We start from the raw sequence: 21,667 nt of genomic DNA, 5'->3' as shown, positions 1-21,667 counted from the left end.
TTTTCACGGAAAATTGCCGTTTACGGACGAACGGAAAAATTTTCGGGGCCATTTGTAAAGTTTCCTGTGTCACGCGAAAATTCCGGTCGTGCCGATACTTGAACGGTGCCGATCGGTCTAACGGTTCGGGCTGTGAAGCGCGCGTTTTTTTTTCCATTCAAAATGAATAGGAAAGTTTTTGGCAAATTTCCCGGGAACCGTAAATTTTTGCCAAATTCTGTATACAACTTTTATGCCCCTCACCGTCCCGGAATTTTTGATGGCCAAATTATGTGATTTGGTCAAAAATTGTAGGACTAGATACATTTTGAAACTTTTTTTATTTTTTGGAAAATTGCCGTTTACGGGCGAACGGAAAATTTTTCGTGGCGGTTTGAAAAATTCCCATCGTCACACGAAAAATCCGGTCGTGCCGATACTTGAACGGTGCCGATCGGTGCTACGGTTTGGGCTGTGCGTTGGCTCAAAAAAACGCGGAGAATTATTGAATAATAATAATAACTAGAAACTGCAATTTCGGGAGAAATTACACACCTTGGTCTTTCCTCTGTGGAGATACAGATCTTAGCCCCACTCAGGTCTATCAATAGAATGGACCATAATGCCAGTCAATGGCACTAAACAAAGTAAAAGCCATTAGAAAAGATTGGGAGAATTGGACGTCCATGGCCGTCAATGGCGGCACCCTTCATAAGGATCAATGGAATTGGGGAAGTTTGGGGGACACGTCCTATTGATATCTGGTCATTTTTTGTTGATTTGGGAAAAAAAAAAAATTCCCATTGAAAATGAATGGGAAAAATTTTGGACGTCCATGGACGTCAATGGTATCAACTTACATAGGCGTCAATGGAATCCAAGTACATTGGCATCAATAGAATGAAAAAACAATTAAATGCCATTAGAAATGAATGGGAAATTTGGACGTCCATGGCCGTCAATGGCGGCGCCCTTCATAAGCGTCAATGGAATTGGGGAAGTTTGGGGGACACGTCCTATTGATATGTTGTCGTTTTTTGTTGATTTGGGGAAAAACAAAAATTCCCATTGAAAATGAATGGGAAAAATTTTGGACGTCCGTTGACGTCAATGGTATCAACTTACATAGGCGTTAATGAAATCCAAGTACATTGGCATCAATAGAATGAAAAAACATAATTAAATGCCATTAGAAATGACTGGGAAATTTGGACGTCCATGGCCGTCAATGGCGGCGCCCTCCATAAGCTTCAATGGAATTGGGGAAGTTTGGGGGACACGTCCTATTGATATCTGGTCATTTTCTGTTGATTTGGGGAAAAAAAAAAATTTCCCATTGAAAATGAATGGGAAAAATTTTGGACGTCCATGGACGTCAATGGTATCAACTTACATAAGCGTCAATGGAATCCAAGTACATTGGCATCAATAGAATGAACAAACATGAAGAAATGCCATTGGAAATTAATGGGAAGTTTGGACGTCCGTGGACGTCAATGGCATCACCCTCCATAAGCAGCAATGCAATCGGGCACATTTGGGGGAAACGTCCTATTGATATCTAGTCATTTTCTGTTGATTTGGGGAAAAAAAAAAAAATTCCCATTGAAAATGAATGGGAAAAATTTTGGACGTCCATGGACGTCAATGGTATCAACTTACATAAGCGTCAATGGAATCCAAGTACATTGGCATCAAAAGAATGAACAAACATGAAGAAATGCCATTGGAAATGAATGGGAAGTTTGGACGTCCCTGGACGTCAATGGCATCACCCTCCATAAGCAGCAATGCAATCGGGGACATTTGGGGGACAGGTCCTATTGATATCTAGTCATTTTCTGTTGATTTGGGGAAAAAAAAAAATTTCCCATTGAAAATGAATGGGTAAAATTTTGGACGTCCATGGACGTCAATGGTATCAACTTACATAAGCGTCAATGGAATCCAAGTACATTGGCATCAATAGAATGAACAAACATGAAGAAATGCCATTGGAAATGAATGGGAAGTTTGGACGTCCATGAACGTCAATGGCATCACCCTCCATAAGCGTAAATGGAATTGGGGACGTTTGGGGTATACGTCCTATTAATATCTGGTCATTTTCTGTTAATTTGGGGAAATTTAGTTTTTTCCCCATTGAAAATGAATGGGAAAATTTTTGGACGTCCATGGACGTCAATGGCAGCACCCCCTATAAGCGTCAATGGAGTTCGGAACGTTTGGGGGAGACCTACTATTGATAACTGGTCATTTTCTGATGATTTGGGGAAATGTAGTTTTTTCCCCATTGAAAATGAATGGGAAAAATTTTGGACGTCCATGGACGTCAATGGCAGCACCCCCCATAAGCGTCAATGGAGTTGGGAACGTTTGGGGTATACGTCCTATTAATATCTGGTCATTTTCTGTTGATTTGGGGAAATTGAGTTTTTTCCCCATTGAAAATGAATGGGAAAAATTTTGGACGTCCATGGCCGTCAATGGCATCGACATCCATATAGTCAAATGAATCCAAGTACATTGGCATCAATAGATTCGACATGCATGGCCGTCAATGGCATCAATGCAATGTAAAGTCCATTGGAAATACTATTGAAAGTGAATGGGAACTTTTCCCATTGGAAATGAATGGGATAGTTTTTGGCAAATATCCGGAGAACCGTAAATTTTTTCCAAATTCTGTATACAATCTTTATGCCCCCCACCGTCCCGGAATTTTTGATGTCCAAATTATGTGATTTGCTCAAAAATTGTAGGACAAGTAGCGTTTTGAAATTTTTTTTAAAAATTGGAAAATCGGCGTTTACGGCCGAACGGAAAAATTTTCGGGGTCGTTTGAAAAATTCCCATCGTCGCACGAAAATTCCGGTCGTGTCGATACTTGAACGGTGCCGATCGGTGCTACGGTTCGGGCTGCGCGGCGCGCCGAAAAAAACGTCAACAATTATTGAATAATAATAATAATAAAGAATAATAATAAAGAAGTACAATAAAGTTGTACAACAACATAACCTTGTTCTTTCCCTTGGAAAGACCAAGGTAATAAAGTTGCACAACAACATAACCTTGTTCTTTCCTTCAGAAAGACCAAGGTAATAAAGTTGCACAACAACATAACCTTGTTCTTTCCTTCAGAAAGACCAAGGTAATAAAGTTGCACAATAACAATACCTTGTTCTTTCTTTCAGAAAGACCAAGGTAATAAAGTTGCACAACAACATAACCTTGTTCTTTCCTTCAGAAAGACCAAGGTAATAATAATAATAAGTACAAATAAAGTTGTAGAATATCATTACCTTGTTCTTTCCTTTGGAAAGACCAAGGTAATAATAATAATTATTATAATAATAAAGTTGCACAATAACAATACCTTGTTCTTTCCCTTGGAAAGACCAAGGTAATAATAATAATAATAATAAGTACAATAAAGTTGTAGAATATCATTACCTTGTTCTTTCCTTTGGAAAGACCAAGGTAATTAATTAATGATGATGAAATAATTAAACCCACCAGGATGTCACAACGGGATGTAAACAAGTGAGAGTGAGAGCTATCGCTAATGCTACATGTTACATTTAGAGTGTAAGGATCACTCAGTAAACACCTTAAAAGGCTGATTGAGTATCTCCAATTTAACTATTGCTATTTAAGATCATAAAAAGCATTTTAGATAGCACAAATAGTACTGTATGTACATATACAGTGTATCACAAAAGTGAGTACACCCCTCGCATTTCTGCAGATACTTAAGTGTATCTTTTCATGGGACAACACTGACAAAATGACACTTGATACAATGAAAAGTAGTCTGTGTGCAGCTTATATAATAAAATTAATTTACAGTAATTTCCCGAATATAAGGCGCACCCGTGTATAACGCGCACCCCAAATTTACTTGTAAAATCTACGGAAAATTATTGTACCCGTGTATAATGTGCACCCTAATTTTAGCACCAATAAATAGAAGAATAGAAGAAAACAGAGCTCGTGTACTGATACAGAAATATCATTTTACTGACTGGTGAAACAGCACAAGCATAGCACGTTGGTAGTTTAAAACATTACCGTAAACTGACAACATGTACGGTAATAATATGATCTGAAAACTTCTTCAACTTACCAGAATCCAGGAGAAAACAAAACAGATATGTCTTTTCTTTTAAAGGCTGCTGTATAACTTTCACGTTTCATCATGATGAATAAATGTTTCTTCCATGGATTGATACGGTAAAATAAAAGTAGTGATTTAGGTCAGAAATCAGAAGAGCGCATCGCTGTTGACTAGAATGTAACAATAAGAACTATTGTTATTTGGATTTGAGTTTCCCGAGGGACAGATATAGTTGACGGACACAGAAAGTTTGCGTTGTGTTACGTTTGTTACGGTCCGAGTTGCGGAGCTGCAATAAACGTTGACTCAAATGAGTTTTTAAGAAACTAAATTCTGTGCTTTATGAAGAGTAAAAAAAGCGGAATTTAACACAGACGAAATCATTCGACCAATCAGAGTGAAGTATTACCGTGTAGCGGATAACAGAATTCACTGGCAGAACTTATGTTGGCACGTTGTATAGTTCCCGGGGGGCGATATTTTGTTGAGGGAACAGCCGGAAATATAGTTATATTCTGCGGGTTGCATGTGAGACAAACATTGCTACCGTATTTTGTTGCAGCCTAAATGTCAATAAAGCAACGCAGATTAGCTCCGTTGTTTGATACTCCGCCTCCGACTCCTTCCCTAGTTCGCCACGACCGAAACAAAATGGTGACGTCACGTACCGTAACGGTCGTCAACGGATCGCCGCATACGTTTCTTCAACACAACATGGCCGTGTCAATTTAAAAAAAATCGGTCTTTATATATATATATATATATATATATATATATATATATATATATATATATATATATATATATATATATATATATATATATATATATATATATATATAAAATATATTTATATTTTTGTCTCCATCCCTGTACCCGTTTATAATGCGCACCATTATTTTACAAGTTGATTTGGGGGGGGAAAAGTGTGCGTTATATTCGGGAAATTACGGTATTTTCCCCTCAAAATAACTCAATATATAGCTATTAATATCTACACCCCTGGCAACAAACGTGAGTACACCCCATAGAAACTCCATACATCCCTAAACGTCCAAATTGAGTACTGCTTGTCATTTTCCCTAGGAGGAAGCCTCTTCTGAGGACGGTACATAAGAAAGCCTGTAAACAGTTTGTCAACAAAGCACATGGATTACTGGAACCATGTCCTATGGTTTGATGAGACGTGCAGGCTTTCTTTTGTACCGTCTTCAGAAGAGACCTCCTCCTGGGGAGACAGCCATGCACACCAATTTGATGTAGTGTGCGGCGTATGGTCTGAGCACTAACAGGCTGACCCCCCACCTCTTCAATCTCTGCAGCAATGCTGACAGCACCCCTTTGACGAGTCATATGACATTTTGAAGGGAAAATGACAAGTAGCACTCAATTTGGACATTTAGGGATGGACGTAGTTTTTAAGGGGTGCACTCACTTTTGTTGCCAAGGGTTTGGATATTAATGGCTATATTTTCAGGTATTTTGAGGGGGAAATAAATTAACGCTATTATAGAAGATACACACAGACTACTTTTCATTGTGTCAAAGTGTCATTTTGTCAATGTTGTCTCATGAAAAGATATACTTAAATATCTGTAGAAATGCGAGGGGTGTACTCCCTTTTGTGATACACTGTATGTATATTAAACTACTTTGTATAAAAAAGGAATACAGTCATTCTTTTAGGTCAGTGAGAAGTTTAGAGTATGTGTTATGCACATTTCTCGATAGCTGCTCTACATGATGTGCAAGTAGTCTGTGGTTATTTTTATTTATATATGTGGTCTTAATGTATCTGACACACTGTATAACCCTGGGCACCAATTAATGATAATGACTTCCCTCTTGCTTAAGTTGTTGGTTTCAAATTTACAGCTAGGATAAAAGATGCTAGCAAATGTGAATGGGATTCAAACAATGGCTTGAAAAGACAACTCTTTGATTTTTCTTAGCATATGTGAAATATTTTCTGTCAAAATGGTTTGGTTCCCTTGCTTTTTATCCTTATGTCAGGATTAAATAGTGCAAGATGCATGCAATTATACCTTTATCTGCGTGCTTTGATGATGACAGTATTACGCGTCAGCTGATTATTTCAAATAACTCTCAACGATTTCATCTCAACACGGTGAAGGCAAGAAAGCAGTGGCTAATGTTCAATTTAAAACGTTAAAACCTTCTTATCAACTACGAGAACTATCAGGAGCTCTGTTATGACAAGTTAAAGTATCACCTGTGGAAATTGCTAGGGAACTGAACGTCGCTGAGTGTATTGCATTTTTGAAGTGATAGGTCATCACGAGCTGTCAGAACTTCGATTGAAGAGCCAAATGTCCACTGGGAAAAAGAGCTCAGTGCATACTTCCTGCACAGGCATACACTTTTTTCCCCACCTTCAATAGAGCATGAGGAAAAATCCAGAAGGATGACAGTTGGACAGTCTCAAATCTTCTTAGTCTAGACTGAGATGGTAAAGGTGACTGCCTTTTCAGGTCGAGCCCATTCCAGCCCACCTCTGCTTCCTCTTTAATGAAAGCCTGAGGAGGTGTAGCTGCGTCAAAGCAGGAAGCGGATGATTAAATCACACAGGATTACTTGTCATATTTGACCTGAATGGACCCAGAGGAGATGGAGCGCAGGTGGGAAACACATAGAACATTCTCAGCCCCACTCGGACTGTATCTGCTTTCTAAATTCATGCGTATCTTTAGTTCATGCAAATCATCTTGTCATTTTTTTTATGAGTGGCGTCAATTTTTCTTTGTTTAGTGAAGGACTCCTAATAGATGTGGATATGTGGGCCTGTTGTTTTCTGAGTGACAGGCAGGAAATCTATCTGAAAAGGATATCTTTCCAGATGTCTCAGCAAGTAAGGAAAAAAATACATATCTTTCTGTATTTGCTTGAAAGAACAATTACTACTTTGAGCTGAATTTTATTTTGTCTTTTTGCAAAGACAACGACACTCAATGGGCTGCACTTCTGCTTAAGCAATATTTTCCGGATAAATAATGCCGGTAAAGATTACTGCCAAGTTAGACCACAATTTTCCTTTTTTATACTGTCAATTTCGATGGGTTTGTTCTATTACCCTTGCCTTGATTGGGCTCTAAGATGAATGCACGTATCACTGTTCACTGTTTTTTTTTTTTTCATTTTGCAATCCGTAATTAAAAATAATGACAGATTTTGTTATCTGTTTTTCTTCTACCACACATAAAATATGCAAAAAGATGTCATATTTCTCACATTTAAAAAACAAAAAAAGTATTATTATTTTTATTTTAAGTTGATGAAAAGGCCTCATGAATGATTAAATTTGAAACACTTTTTCATCTTAAGATCAAGTGTTTAAAAGGTCATAGTGTTATCATCCTATTTTGTTGGTGACCTGGTTTGCCTTTTTTCTCTTCTGTGAAATTTTTCCCTTGGACTGCGGTAATGGGTGGCATCACCTGCTGGCAATCTTCATCAGCAAAGCATGTTGGCGCAGGACCTACTATGTGATGAGGTTTACCTAGTTATTGGCCATATGTACATGTAGCAAATATTCAAGCCTACAGTGTATCACAAAAGTGAGTACACCCCTCGCATTTCTACAGATATTTAAGTATATCTATTCATGGGACAACACTGACAAAATGACACTTTGACACAATGAAAAGTTGTGTCTGTGTGTAGCTTATATAATAGAGTTAATTTTGTTTTCCCCTCAAAATACCTCAAAATATAGCCATTAATATCTAAACCCCTGGCAACAAAAGTGAGTACACCACATAGGAACTATGTACATCCCTAATTGTCCAAATTGAGTACTGCTTGTCATTTTCCCTTCAAAATGTCATGTGACTCATTACAGGAGTGCTGTCAGCATTGCTGCAGAGATTGAAGAGGTGGGTGGGTCATTCCTACCACCATGCTTGACTGTAGGCATGAAACACTTATGTTTGTACTCCTCACCTGGTCGCCGCCACACATGCTTGAGACCACGGAAAACAAATTAATCTTCGTCTCATCAGACCATAGGAAATGGTTCCAGTAATCCATGTGCTTTGTTGACATGACTTCGGCAAACTGTTTGCGGGCTTTCTTGTGTACCGTCTTCAGAAGAGGCTTCCTCCTGGGGTGACAGCCATGCACACAAATTTGATGTAGAATGCGGCATATGGTCTGAGCACAAACAGGCTGAGCCCCCACCTCTTCAATCTCTGCGGCAATGCTGACAGCACGCTTGTAATGAGTCACATAGCATTTTGTAGGGAAAATGACAAGCAGTACTCAATTTGGACATTCAGGGATGTATGTTTTTTCAAAGGGGTGTACTCACTTTTGTTGCCAGGAGTTTAGATATTAATGGCTATATTTTGAGTTATTTTGAGGGGAAAATAAATTAACTCTATTATGTAAGCTGCACACAGAATACTTTTCAATATGTCAAGTGTTATTTTGAAAAGATATACTTAAATATCTGCAGCAATGTGAGAGGTGTACTCACATTTGTGATACACGGTACATCAATATTCCATTGTTTTGTTTGTATTTCTTGACGTTTATGTTCTCATCCGGTTCAAGTAATGCTATAAAATTCTCTATTTGTAGCGTCTGATTTTCGGAATCCACAGCAAGTGCGCTTGTGCTCACCTACCAAATTGTAATTAGTTAATATTGGAGATTCCAGCGCCGACACTCTTGAGGATAAGAAGAAGATGCATGAATGAAGATACATTTTCAGTCTATTTTAGATCAGTTTCTGAATGTTTTCCTCCTGCTTGGTCTATTAGTATCATTCCGCACCTCCAACCAAGCCACACACAGCTCCTCAAAGGTTGAATGAAAATTGTTTGAAACGTGTTGTTTTTTTTAGAGTTGCCCGATAATGACCTTATAACTAATAAACAATATCGCGATATTGTCCAACTCCAAAAATCCGATACCAATATTAAACTGATACCGATATATGCGGTCGCGGACTTAACATATTATGGCTAATTGTATTGTGATGCCCCACTGGATGCTAGACCAATGGTAAATGTAACAACTTCAAGGTTTTCCAAATAAACATTATGTGAATAATAGTAAAACTTCAACTGAAGTTATGGAAAAAGTGCCTCTATTGCACCACTATATTTGTTGTTGAAATCTAAATGGTGCAAGCATCGTGTTTTTTTTTTCTTATTTTGATCAAGTGCAAGTGCAAAGTTATGTTTGTGTGTGTGTGTGGGGGGGGGGGTGTACACATATCGACAAATTGCGAACAAATCAGGCTCTAAGGAGATGTCAGACTTGGAGTAAAGTTGAAATGGCTATACTGTGGTCATCTTTCTCTCGACAAGAGCACTGATATTTTTTTGTGAAACTAAAGACAAAAAAATATTGTGTCAATGATATAAAATAAAGTCACAAATAATGCAAAGTTTACACCACATGTCAATTTGAATAGCAACGGGTAGTTCAGCTTGCAAGCCATGAAATAATGTCACCACAGTTTACCACAAATGCAAACAAAACAAAATATACACATCTACAATATACTACTTAGGGCTCATGAATATCAAACAAAGGAAGAATATAACTTACAAGCGGTGCTTGTATAGGGCACAAACAACGTGGTGAGATGGAAAGAACTGCCATGGTACACTGGCTTTAGACATGAGCCTATCCATATAGCTCTCTGTATTCGCAATGAGCTGGCGTGGACACATAATGATGTCATCAGAAAGTGCTGGAACTTTTGAAAACCAAGCGCCAACACACCAGAAAAACAGGCGGGCAATAAGTGGACATGACAGTACTGCCATATGCATGTGGACATGACAGTACTGCCATATGCATGTTGGCCCAAACCAATAATGAAAAACCAATGTCGATCCGATATCATTTTAAAATACTTTCATCTGCCGATATCATCGGCTACCTGATAATATTGACAAACTCTAGGTTTTATAACTTACTTCTAGTTGTATTTACATGGCAATAATGTTAAAATATTGTTTATAAATTTAAAGATGTCATGATGGCAACAGTTTTGGTCCTCCAAAAAGAAAAGAGGTCCCAGAATGCTCAACACTGCTGCTGACACAACACAAATCCGAAAAGAGAGGCGACTTGATTTACCAAAGGAAAATGTCACAGTAATTGTGAAGATTTATATCAATGGGGAAAGAGCTGACGAAGTCCCACCACTATCAGATCTTGACAACCAAGATATGGGCTCAAATGAGGCCTGCTAAAAGGTTTTCCGTTAGACCATTTCTGCCAAGAATGGCCATCCCCAGGCACGAATGACGATGCATTCCTTCATCTCTTCTCTGAATAGAATGAAAAGCACACAGATTGTAGAATATCACTTTTGATCAAGAGGAATAACTCACCTTGAAAAGACATCACAAGTGGTCGTCTTTTGTGCTGAAAAGGGATCTTCCTTCGTGGTAGTCAGTACAGTACAGTACTTATATCACAATGACCTGACCGTGTTACAAAATATTTATCTTTATAATGTATGTATGGCTGTAAAACATCTAGAATTCTTATTAGCAGATGTCCTACTATAACGTATTCTAGAGACATAGCATACGAAATTGTGCATGAAAGGTTGCTGTCAAGTGTGAGCCTGTTGTATAGGTAGAGGTTTACTAAAATATTTTGTCTTTTTGTAATTGCTATACAAGTAAATGCAGAATTTAACCATTCTAATTAATGAATCGGTTAGAAACTATTTTTTAACTGTCAATTTTAATGATAGCTAAGGCCAAATTATACTGGACGCGTCTTCGGTACGACTCCACCAATCTCCGTGTTGACTGTGTGCTCCGCAGTACATCAAAAATAGGACAAAATATACCAGCTGCACACAACTGCAGTCCGGCAGTTCCATGACGTTGTGAATTCACGAGTGATTGCGCACGATAATGTGGCATTAAAAACAGCGACACACACACGGAGTCTGTACTCAACAGAGAAGCAGAGAGAGATGTTGACTTGATTTGACAGAATTTTTTTTTTTTTTTTTGCCATGGGTTTGTGACACTACAGTATTTAATTACTGTTTTAAATTCCATAACTTGCATAAAAACTCACCGTCCAATCGTCCACCCTCATAGCTTCTGCAGCTTCCTTTTTAATGTTGTCCTTACAAAAAGGATCTGCTGCATCATACCGTAATTTTCGGACTGTAAACCGCTACTGATTTCCTTCATTTTGAATCACACGGCTTATAGTCCAGCACGGCTTATTTGTTGATTTATTTGGGTAAATAGGCAACACTTTAGTTGATATTTTTTTCTTCTCATGACAATTTCATGTCCTAATTATGATTGTCTAATGACAGTCTTATGGTGCCACTGTCAAATAGAGTGTTACCAGATACCATAACTAGCAATTAATGAAACAACTGAAACAGTAACTGAAGAAATAATTAGCACAGAACATGAATTTTGATTGTTATTTACATCTGTAGCGCTGCAATGTATGCTAGGAGGCACATTGGACAACCACAGTGTTGACAGCAGGTGGCAGCAGAGGTTGACTGTCTCTCCCAAGGGGGACGTGATGGTTAAATGAAGCTTCTCGAAGCAATGAAGCTTTGCAGCCAATTGGTTCAAATCTTCATGGTTGTTCATTTGGTCTTATGACAGTCGTATGATGCCACTGTCAAATAAAGTGTTACCAGTTAATATCTTTTGATGTAAATATCCCATAATACAGTCAGGACAGCTGCGGCTTATAGTCCGGTGCAGCCTATCTTTGAGCAAATTCGTTTTCGTGTCAAATTTGTCTGGTGGCGGCTTATAGTCCGATGCGCCTGATAGTGTTAAAATTACGGTAAATTACTTTGTGACTTCCCACCTCCATGATGAAGCATTCTTCATCCAAGTTTGCTGGTGTTTGAACTGTGAATAAACACCTGGCCTGTTTACTCCAGGCAGTGTTCAGCACATTTTGACAGATGTGTCTCCGGGAAAAATAGAAAACAGCTCAAACCATCCGGCGGGCTCCGGTAGGTCAAAGATGGTCCGCAGTCAATCCGTAGTGCTAACGCGGCTGGTATACTTTGAACAATAGGATAGAATGGAAACGAATTGGCTCCGGTGCTATATCTTACTGGACCACAAACGGTTTTCAGTTTTTGCATTTTTGATAGTCTGTTCCATTAGCAACATTGTGACACCGTTCATCAATGATTCCAATTTTGGCCCAGGGTTCACTCGGCAGTTAAAGTGAGTATATAGCAAGAGACCACTACCTCTGCAACAAACCATAATTGTCTGATCCTCATCTTTGTTGCTCACATCTTCCATGTGGCAAATTTAGTCAGTTTTTAGGTTTTGATATATGAGGTACATCTATGATTAAACTTTTTTATGATTAAACACAATTTTTCATGCTGACAAATCCAAGTACAGCGGTTTCTTATTGTTATTTATTGTTAATATTTTAGCGGGACTTCGAGACAGCAAGAGAAAGCCTGCATGCCACCTGGCGGGATGTTGAGGTACTCGGACACACCAAGCGAGAGAAAGGCTTTTATGGCGCTCGTATTGTGAAAATTCTTGTGATGATGCTCGTTTCATGAGGGTCCACTGTATTTCGAACTGATTATCTTTGCCTTTAATCAAAATAAGATATTTGCAACCATCTGCTATAACTCTAGGAAAGAGTAATGGACATTTGTGGCTAATTTCTGATATGTTTCATACAAAAAAATCAACAATTTTGCAATTCATTTCTGTATGCATGTACTTATTTATCTACCCATCCATTTTATTCTAATACCCATTTACTTTTCTTTTTAGTCCTCTTTCAATTTTTTTAATAAAATCCTGAAATTAAAGACTGTCTTTTAAATCTGTTCTTCTGATAAATTGAAAGAACTTACTGATGGATCTATTATTAAAATAACATTTTCCATTTCAGCTGTAGTTAAGCAATGCTCTGACGCATCTTTTTTTCTTCAACATAATATTAGGTACTGCAATTAATGTTTATTTAATGGTTTTTATTGTTCCATGCTTGAAGAAAAAGCAAAATGCTGCCTAGGTGATAATTAATGGTTTATTTAGATGTGAATACCATCATTAATTGAGAGAGATCATTTAATTACGTTTTTGCTAAATGTGATATCTGGCTGTGAGTGTAGTTCTTATGTAAAGCAACAAAAAATATCTATATCGTGGATGATTATGTTTTCCTTTTAACTGCTTAGTTTTAATTTCTCTTCCAGAGGACTGTTTGAGGTGTTTCATCTTTAAAAGGAGTGCAGTCAATTGGTGAATTTGGGGTTTTCTTGTACTAAGAGATCATCCATATGATTGCAAAAAAAAAAAAAAAAAACATGCAGATTTAAGCAGATATAATACATTTTTATAAGAGATTATTTTCTTCTTTCAGTGTGAATACTGTTTTCCCCCACAATGTTATGATTCGAAATGGAAATATACAGCAACCAGTGGGCTCTAAGACAGTCTATTAATTCAGAAAGTCAAGTCCTGTCAATGACCATCATATAGAGGGAAGAAAATAAGTATTTGAACACCCTGCAATTTTGCCATATCTCCGATTTAGAAATGATGGGCGGTTTTGAAATTTTTATGGGAGGTGCTTGTCCACTGTGAGAGACAATCTAGAGGAAAAAACTCCAGAAATCATAGTGTATGATTTTTTTTAAACAATTTATTTGTATTATACTGCTGCAAAAGAGGATTTGAACACCAGTCTATTAGCTCGAATTGTGAGCTTCAAAGACCTGTTAGCCGCCTTTAAATAATCCAATGAGTGGAGGAGAGGTAGACTTTTTCAGTCTGACTTTTTGACCTGTACAGGCGGTTAGCTACATATAAACATCTATCCACACAATACAATCAAGAAGACCCCAATTACTTACATGGCCAGGACCAAAGAGCTGTCCAAAGACACCAGAGACATAACTGTAGACCTCTACTAGGCTGGAAAGGGTTATGGGGCAATTGCCATGATCCACCATTTGAGCAGTTATTACGAAATGGAAGAAGCCAAACATTACTGTCAATCTCCAAAGGAGTTGGGATCCATGCAAGGTCTACCTTGTAAGGTCTCAATGATCCAAGGAATGGTGAAGAATCAGCCAAGAACCACACAGGAGGAACTGGTCAATGACCTGAAAGGAGCTGGGACCACCATTTCCAAGGTTAATACTCTAAGACGTCATGGTTTTAAAAAATGAAAGGAACAGAAAGTTCCCAATTATTAAACCAGCGCATGTCCTGGTTTTAAGTTTGCCAATGACCATTTGGATTATCGAGAGGAGAAAGTCATGTGATCAATGAGATTAAAATGGAACCTTATTGGTCTTAATTCCACTCATCGTGTTTGGAGGAAGAAGAATAATGAGTACTATCCCTAGAACACGATCACTACAGTGAAGCATAGGGGTGGTAGCATAATGCTTTGGGGGTGTTTGTCTGCACATGGGACTGGACAACAGTACAGTATTAAGGAGAGGATGACCAGGACCATGCATTGTGAGACTTTGGGGAATAACTTAATTCCCTCAGTTAGTGCATTGAAAATGGGTCATGACTGGGTCTTCCAACATTACAATGGCCTGAAGCAGACAGCCAGAATTACCAAAGAGTGGCTTCATAAGAAGCATATCAAGGTCCTGGACCCAAACCCAATAAAAAATCTTTGGAGGGAGCTGCTTCGCAGTGACAGCACAGAAACCCGATTGATCGAAAGAAGGTCTGTGTGGAGCAGTGGTTCAAAATCCCTGCTGCAGTCTGTGCAAACCTGGTGAAAAGTTTAAGAAAATGTTTCACCTCTGTCATTGTAATCAAAGGCTACTGTACCAAAATATTAACAACAATTAACATTTTCTCAGGTCTTCAAACACTTATTTGCACCTGTTTAACTTATTCACTCCCAGCCATTTTCACCGGTGCGACCCCCTTCGCTCCAGGCCGTTTTACTGGATTTTGACTGATTTTTCAAGGCCCACAGAAAATTCTGTCCTATTGCTATATAAACATGGAACCCACCAAACGAAAGATAGACTTTCTTCTTTCAGCAGGATGAAAAACTAAGTTCATATCCTTTTTCATTCTTTAGAAATCAGTATTAGAAAATAGCTTAGTTTGAGCAATTTTCCCATTTCTGATGAAAAAACAGAGAAATTGAGCTTTTTGTGAAAGCATACATTTCAAACATAACTTTGACTTTAACACAGCTATATTTTGCTCTAGTTACATCCCAAACATCTGAATAATGTTTTCCTTTTACAAAATGACATAAACAATAAGACAAATAGAGCTTTTGATAGCAAAGTAACAATTTATTTACACATAACTAACTGAAAGATAACGCTGTTGTGGCTGCGACAGCCGAATAACGTTTTCCCTCATCGCCGCCTGTCTCATAAAGATGGATTTTTTTGATTCTCTGTGGGGTCTGCTCTGCGAACAGCACGGACTCAACGGCATCATCCGCTGCACTGGTGGTCCCAGTTGTCCAGCGCCTGGCACCCCGGGCGTCCTCTTGGTTGTTCTCCATTTGGTCATTTTCCACCGGCGCCCCGGCCATGCGGCCTGGCCGTTCGTTGTCGTTGAATCGGGTTGCGGTTCTTACAGAATGTGCTACTGCCCTCCAGTGGCCAGTTTTATTGCTTTAAAATTGATTTTCAGCTTTGTGCTTTGGAGCTAAATTGAATCAGAACCCAGAGATGTCTCTTGTCAAAAAAAAAAAAAAAAAAAAAAAAAAAAAAACGTCGAAAGACGTATAAATATGTCTTTGGGACACTGAAACAATTCAAAAGAGAAAATATTTATAAATTTTTGGGAGCAAATGAGTTAATACAAATGCATTGTTAAAAACAATCATACACTGTGATTTGGGGATTTTTTTAGATAGTCTCTCAAAATGAACAAGCAATTAAGATAAAAATTTCAAACTCGCCCATCATTTCTAAGTGGGAGAACTTGCAACATCGCAGGGTGTTCAAATACGTATTTTCCTTACTTTATCATCAATGCCACAAGATATCATGGCCCATGTGTGCCTGAAGTAATAAAATAAGTACGTCTACTGTTAAAAAAAAAAAAAGAAAGAAAGAAAGAAAGAAAGAAAGAAAGAAAGAAAGAAAGAAAGAAAGAAAGAAAGAAAGAAAGAAAGAAAGAAAGAAAGAAAGAAAGAAAGAAAGAAAGAAAGAAAGAAAGAAAGAAAGAAAGAAAGGTGTGATCACACCTATTGTTGAGTCTCCACGGCATTTTCAACAGCGCATAGTACAGATGAGAGAAATAACTGTGCGTCAGTGCTTGACATTATAAAGCTTGCAAAGAGCTGAATAAAGTTTTAGGGTGGCATTACTTTAAGAGCTTGAATCGTTTATTCGGTCATCCCCTTCAGGCCTTTAGAACCGGTTCAATACTTATTACATTTAGGGAAAAAAATCATTACTGCACCTGTTCTTAGAAGTTTGTTTGTTGAAAGAAAATGGAAATACAGTATACATGACAGAGGCAGTACTTCTCTGCGGGAGCATTACATGAGAAAAGACACCTATGAAAAATTTGGACAAAAGTACTATGGAGCCTACTACGGAAAACACACCTCCATGGCAAGAGATGAAGTAATTTAGAAAAGATGCAATGAAATTCCACCTCCGAAGCCAACAGTATTTAACAGTAAATTTAAATGTGTAGGTTTATTTATGTATACTGTATATTTTTTCATGACTGAGCATCATGGTGTTTAATGTCTGACACGTCTTCTTGTTAGGTTTAGTGTTACCAGAGTAGTATACTGGTAAGGTTTTCTGTACTTGTACACTTGGCCAAAAGTGGCACACGCTGTGGGAAAAAAATCATTTGTGGTAAGACGTTCTACTTCTGTGCCCTAAGAGAATTCTAGTACACCTTAAGCTCAATATCAAAGATATCAAATAAATGCTCAAGCGGCTCGCCAGAAAATAGCGTTTTTCTCTCCTCCACGTTGTGTAATTTTTTTCACCAGAGGGCCATTTGTACCTTTCCACCTTTGAAAGGAGTGCAAGCATGTGGAAGACAGAGAGACCTCTGCCTTGGCTTTTAATGGCTATCACAAATGTGGCAGTAATTCCACTCCGTCGCAGGAACTTCCCTCCCCTCCCAAATTGCAGCAATGGAATGAGGCTGTGACTCTTTTGCTTTGCTAAGAAGAAGGTTGTCTTTTTTTCCCCAGCCGAGAGGATCGGAACACATTCCTTCTGTGCGCTTGCATCATGGAGGCTAGCAGCCAGTCCAACAGTCAACAGGTTCTGTATAATGATGTGAGTATTTACCTGATTTCATATTTTTGGTGTGCTTTAGGGAGTAATTTAAATGCATGGTTTTATTTGTTTTTTTCAGTGTTTTTGATTGCAGTTGAAGGAAAAAAAATTATTCCAGCAAAATAAAATTAAAATATTTGCAAACGAAATGCATTAAAAACGGAGAAGTAGTGACAATGTGTGTGCCTTGAATTAATTGCAAGGTTGTGTCTGAAAAAGAGTACCCGGTTTCTTGATAACGGCCTTGAGTTTTTGTTGGAATTGGAATTCGTCCATCTTATTTTTACATTTCTTTTCACAGTGTACTTTGCTTTGAAATATTATTATTTGCTTTAGATCTGGGATATTAACTTTATTACCGAGCAAGCCAGAAGGTGGGATTTCTGGTCATGAAATACTTTGCTTTTCCACCTGTTATGGACTTTGTACACAATGGATTAATCATTCAGTCATACTAACAATTGTGAATTCAACAAAACAGTGGTTTGCATCAGAATCACATCATAGTTATGATGACTAAGTGATGGGGTGGCTGATTATCCTACCAAATGTAGTATACAATACTGAGTGTGTTGGTGTGTTATTCGGCCTTCATTGCTTTCCACTTCAGTTGTTTCCCCAAGCAAGTGCTTGCTCTTTGCACACCAACAGTGGGGGGCCACAAGCGATCTTCTCTGCAAAGTCCCTGGTCTATTCTGATCTCCAAAACTTATAGAACCTTCAATAGCAGGGGGTCTGTGCACTCTCACACCTCACAGTCGGTCGTCATCGCTGCCTTTTCTGCATCTCTCCACTTGAGCCCCACCTTCCCTCTTGATTTCGTTAGGTAGACAGTTAAGTTTCCACTCTGCGTACGTTGCCAGAGTTTATGTAAGCTCTCCCAGGAGAGTCATACACTTCTCAGCAGGCATGAAGGACACTTTGAAGTGCTTCAAGTTTTATTGTCACTGTCACCGATGCATCAAGTTTCCAGAATGCATTAATGGCAAACACATTAATGATCCTTGCAAAGTCAGGCAGCGTATGTATAGATATGAATGTCTTCTCAGATTCAATGCTGCTCCCCTCCCTGTTGTTCTCTTAAATAGTACTAATGGTGGGGAATCCTGGTACTGTATTCAGTTCAATGTTAAGATGTGAAATGTACGTTTGGGTTTGGCCAGAGGTGAGAAAAGACTATTGAAGGTAGAAGTGCAAATTCAAATTATGTAAAAGTATTTCATATCATGCTCAAAAATAATATTTTCAATCATTTTCAAGCTGTGAATTTACATAACAGACTGCTATACAACTGTAAGAAACATATAGAGTATTTAATCTAACAGCTGATTTGAATGAATGCCAAAGGCCTAATGTAAATGGCTTTGCAGGGCTTGGTTGGTAGCACCATGACAAACAAAAAAATCAGTAGGTGTCTCTAAAAGCCATATAAGTGTACAAGTGTACAGTGAGAATATGTAAAGCACTGTTAAAATCAAGTAGTTTAAAAGTCAAATTTTCCGTATAAAAGTAAAACAAAAAATTTATCTTTTGAAATAAGTTTTGTATCAGATGATAATGTCTGTCATGAGATTTGTGTAATGTTTATGAAGAACATTTTAATCAAAAGATGTTGGTCAATTTTTAATTTGCCATCTTCACGTATTTAATATTTTTCTAATCAAAAGAAGTAAGCTGGTTGATGAACAGTCACAATACAGAGTGCAAATGAGGAGCTTTCAATTTTCATCTTACAGAAGGTCTGCAGGAACAAAAACCCGCCTTTATTAATTTGCGTCGTCAGGCTCAGGGAATTGCTGACAGCGGGCAGATTAAAATTAAATTTGAGGGGAAAAAAATGAAACAAATTAATAAATGTAACCTTTCTGCGGAACTTGTTACAGCCACCTCATCCCTGTGGTCTAGGGGGGCAGCAGTTCAGTTGTCAAGAGTTTTTAATGGCGGATAAATCTTGTTGAATGCCACAGTCAGAAAGGTCATTTCATCTTTGAATGTAGAACGTGAGAAGAAAAAGTTACCTGTTAAGATTAGCATTGTGGGTTTTGACAAACACTTAATAACATAACACTTTTGAACTGGTAACTATCTAATGGTTGCTTTAAGAATTTACATTAATTGATATATGAGGAGTATTATTATAATCATTTGTCTAATAATTTTCCCTAATCAGGGAAGCCCAGACTTCTCTCTCGCTCTTGCTCCTCGGCAACTTCATCAAGCTCTTCCAAAAGGATTCTGAGGCACTTTGAGAGCTGCGGGAAGACATACTCTCACCAGCGGGGTGTACAGGAAGCATCCTAACAAGATGAGCCCACACCACATACCCAAGCTTCTCACCTAATCTCTAAAATCTGCCACACATATTATCAAATCTATAATATTTAAGACTGTTGCTCAGTAAACAGCCAGCCCCTAAAAGTTTTAGTAAAAGTAGAAAAAATATCTAAAATGTTTAATATTTTTCTGTGTGAACAAAATTAGTGTATGCGCATGACTTGAGCTACAGTACCTCTGTCACATACTCTGTCACATGTCTCAAGATGGCAGCCCCTGGTAAGGTGGGTGGATGTTCATCGCAAGCTCGGGTCCTCTACCAGAGGCCTGGGAGTTTGACATTCTCTTGAGCAGTATCTTTGCTGTTCTTAGCACTTTGTTCTTCTGGACGGAGATGTCTGATATGTTTCCAGGTATTTGCTGGAGCCACTTCTCCAGTGTGGGGGACAAGGCCCCCAGTGCTCCTATGATCAAAGGCACCGCTGTTGCTTTCACTTTCCAGGCTCTCTGCGGCTCTTTCTTGTGCCCTTACTATTTCTCTAGTTTCTCATGTTCCTTTTTCCTGATATTGCCATAGTTGGGGATGGCTACACTGATCACAACGGCTGTCCTCTGCTGCTATGATCACGATGTTGGGTTGGTTGGCCACAACCATCTTATCCTGTACCCGGAAGTCCCACAGGATCTTAAACCTCTCATTTTCTACCGCCTTGGGAGGTGTTTCTCATTGCGATCTAAGGGGTCTCCAGGCCCTACTCAGCACAGATGTTTCTGTACACTCTACCGGCTACTTGGTAATGGCATTCCATGTATTCTTTTCCTTCCAGTATCTTACACCCTGCTGTTATGTGGAGGACGGTTTAAGGGGCCTCTTTGAAGAGCCTGCACCTGGGACCCATCCTGGTGTGGTATATGTGGGCCTCTATTGCTCTGGTGCTCAAGGCCTGCTCCTGTGCTGCCATGATAAGCACCTCTGTGCTGTCTTTCAGTCCAGCCCTCGCTAACTAATGGTAGGACTTGTACAGATCTGCCACTTCAGTTATCTGTCGGTGGTACAACCCATGCAGAGGTTTTTTCACCCATGATGGTTCCTCCAACTCCTCTATTTCCAGTTTCAAATATATATATATATATATATATATATATATATATATATATATATATATATATATATATATATATATATATATATATATATGTAGAGGTCTGTAATTAGGGCCCAAGCACTAAGCGTGCGAAGGCCCTATTGTTTTGCAAACGATTTTTCTTTTCTTTTTTGCGCGCGAAGGCCCTATTGTTTTGCAAACGATTTTTCTTTTCTTTTTTTTGTTTTGTTTTTTTTTTTTTTTGTTTTTTTGTTTTTTTTTTTTTCAGGGCAAATGAAAACGGCCAATTTGGAGGCCTGAACATGCACGAAAAGTCACCAAAATTTGCACAGACAAAAAATTGTAAATTTCGACAATTTTGCAATGTTGCAAAAAAATTGAACAAAATGGCTCAGTGGCGCCCCCTTGAAATTTTAAAATTGGCCTATAACATTAGAGTCTGTCAGCGTAGAGCAATGAAATTTGGGGAGTCTATACCTTGTCCAAAACCGCTCCAAAAAAGCATTGGCACCCATATTCCAAACCCAACAGGAAATCGGTTATTTTGGATCGAATATGAAATTTTTATCAATTTACAGGGTGCACATTTGAGACCTTTTTGCCAAGGGACTTAGTTGGATCATCTTCAAAATCGGTGAGAGTGTTCAGGAGACATATGGGATCTTAAGTTTTTAAAATGGTACGTTTTCATTCACGGGTCTGACCTGGGCGTGGTGCCAAAGTCAGCCATTTTTAGTCGGCCCGTTCAGTCCTGCTTGCAGGCCTAGTTTGTATCATAAGTTCTCTTCAACTGGGAGGGACAGAACCTAATACAAAAAAAAACAGAAAATCACGTTGTATGATTTTTAAATAATAAATTTGCATTTAATTGCATGAAATAAGTATTTGCTACATCACAAAAATTGAACTTAATAT

The 21,667-nt window shown here is 38.3% G+C and overlaps 1 protein-coding gene across 1 annotated transcript in view; it reads left to right on the top strand.

Moving 5' to 3' along the window:
* The first annotated feature begins 17,274 nt into the window (after nucleotides 1-17,274).
* tnmd (tenomodulin) overlaps nucleotides 17,275-21,667 on the top strand; it is a 134,789-nt gene continuing 130,396 nt past the window's right edge. The window contains exon 1 of the mRNA XM_057849408.1: nucleotides 17,275-17,372. Coding sequence (XP_057705391.1) covers nucleotides 17,325-17,372 — 48 coding nt within the window. The 5' untranslated portion in view covers nucleotides 17,275-17,324. The remainder of the gene's footprint in view (nucleotides 17,373-21,667) is intronic.

This window comes from Corythoichthys intestinalis, chromosome 11 (genome assembly GCF_030265065.1).
Source record: "Corythoichthys intestinalis isolate RoL2023-P3 chromosome 11, ASM3026506v1, whole genome shotgun sequence".
NCBI lineage: Eukaryota > Metazoa > Chordata > Actinopteri > Syngnathiformes > Syngnathidae > Corythoichthys > Corythoichthys intestinalis.
This window is presented reverse-complemented; position numbering and strand designations above follow the sequence as displayed.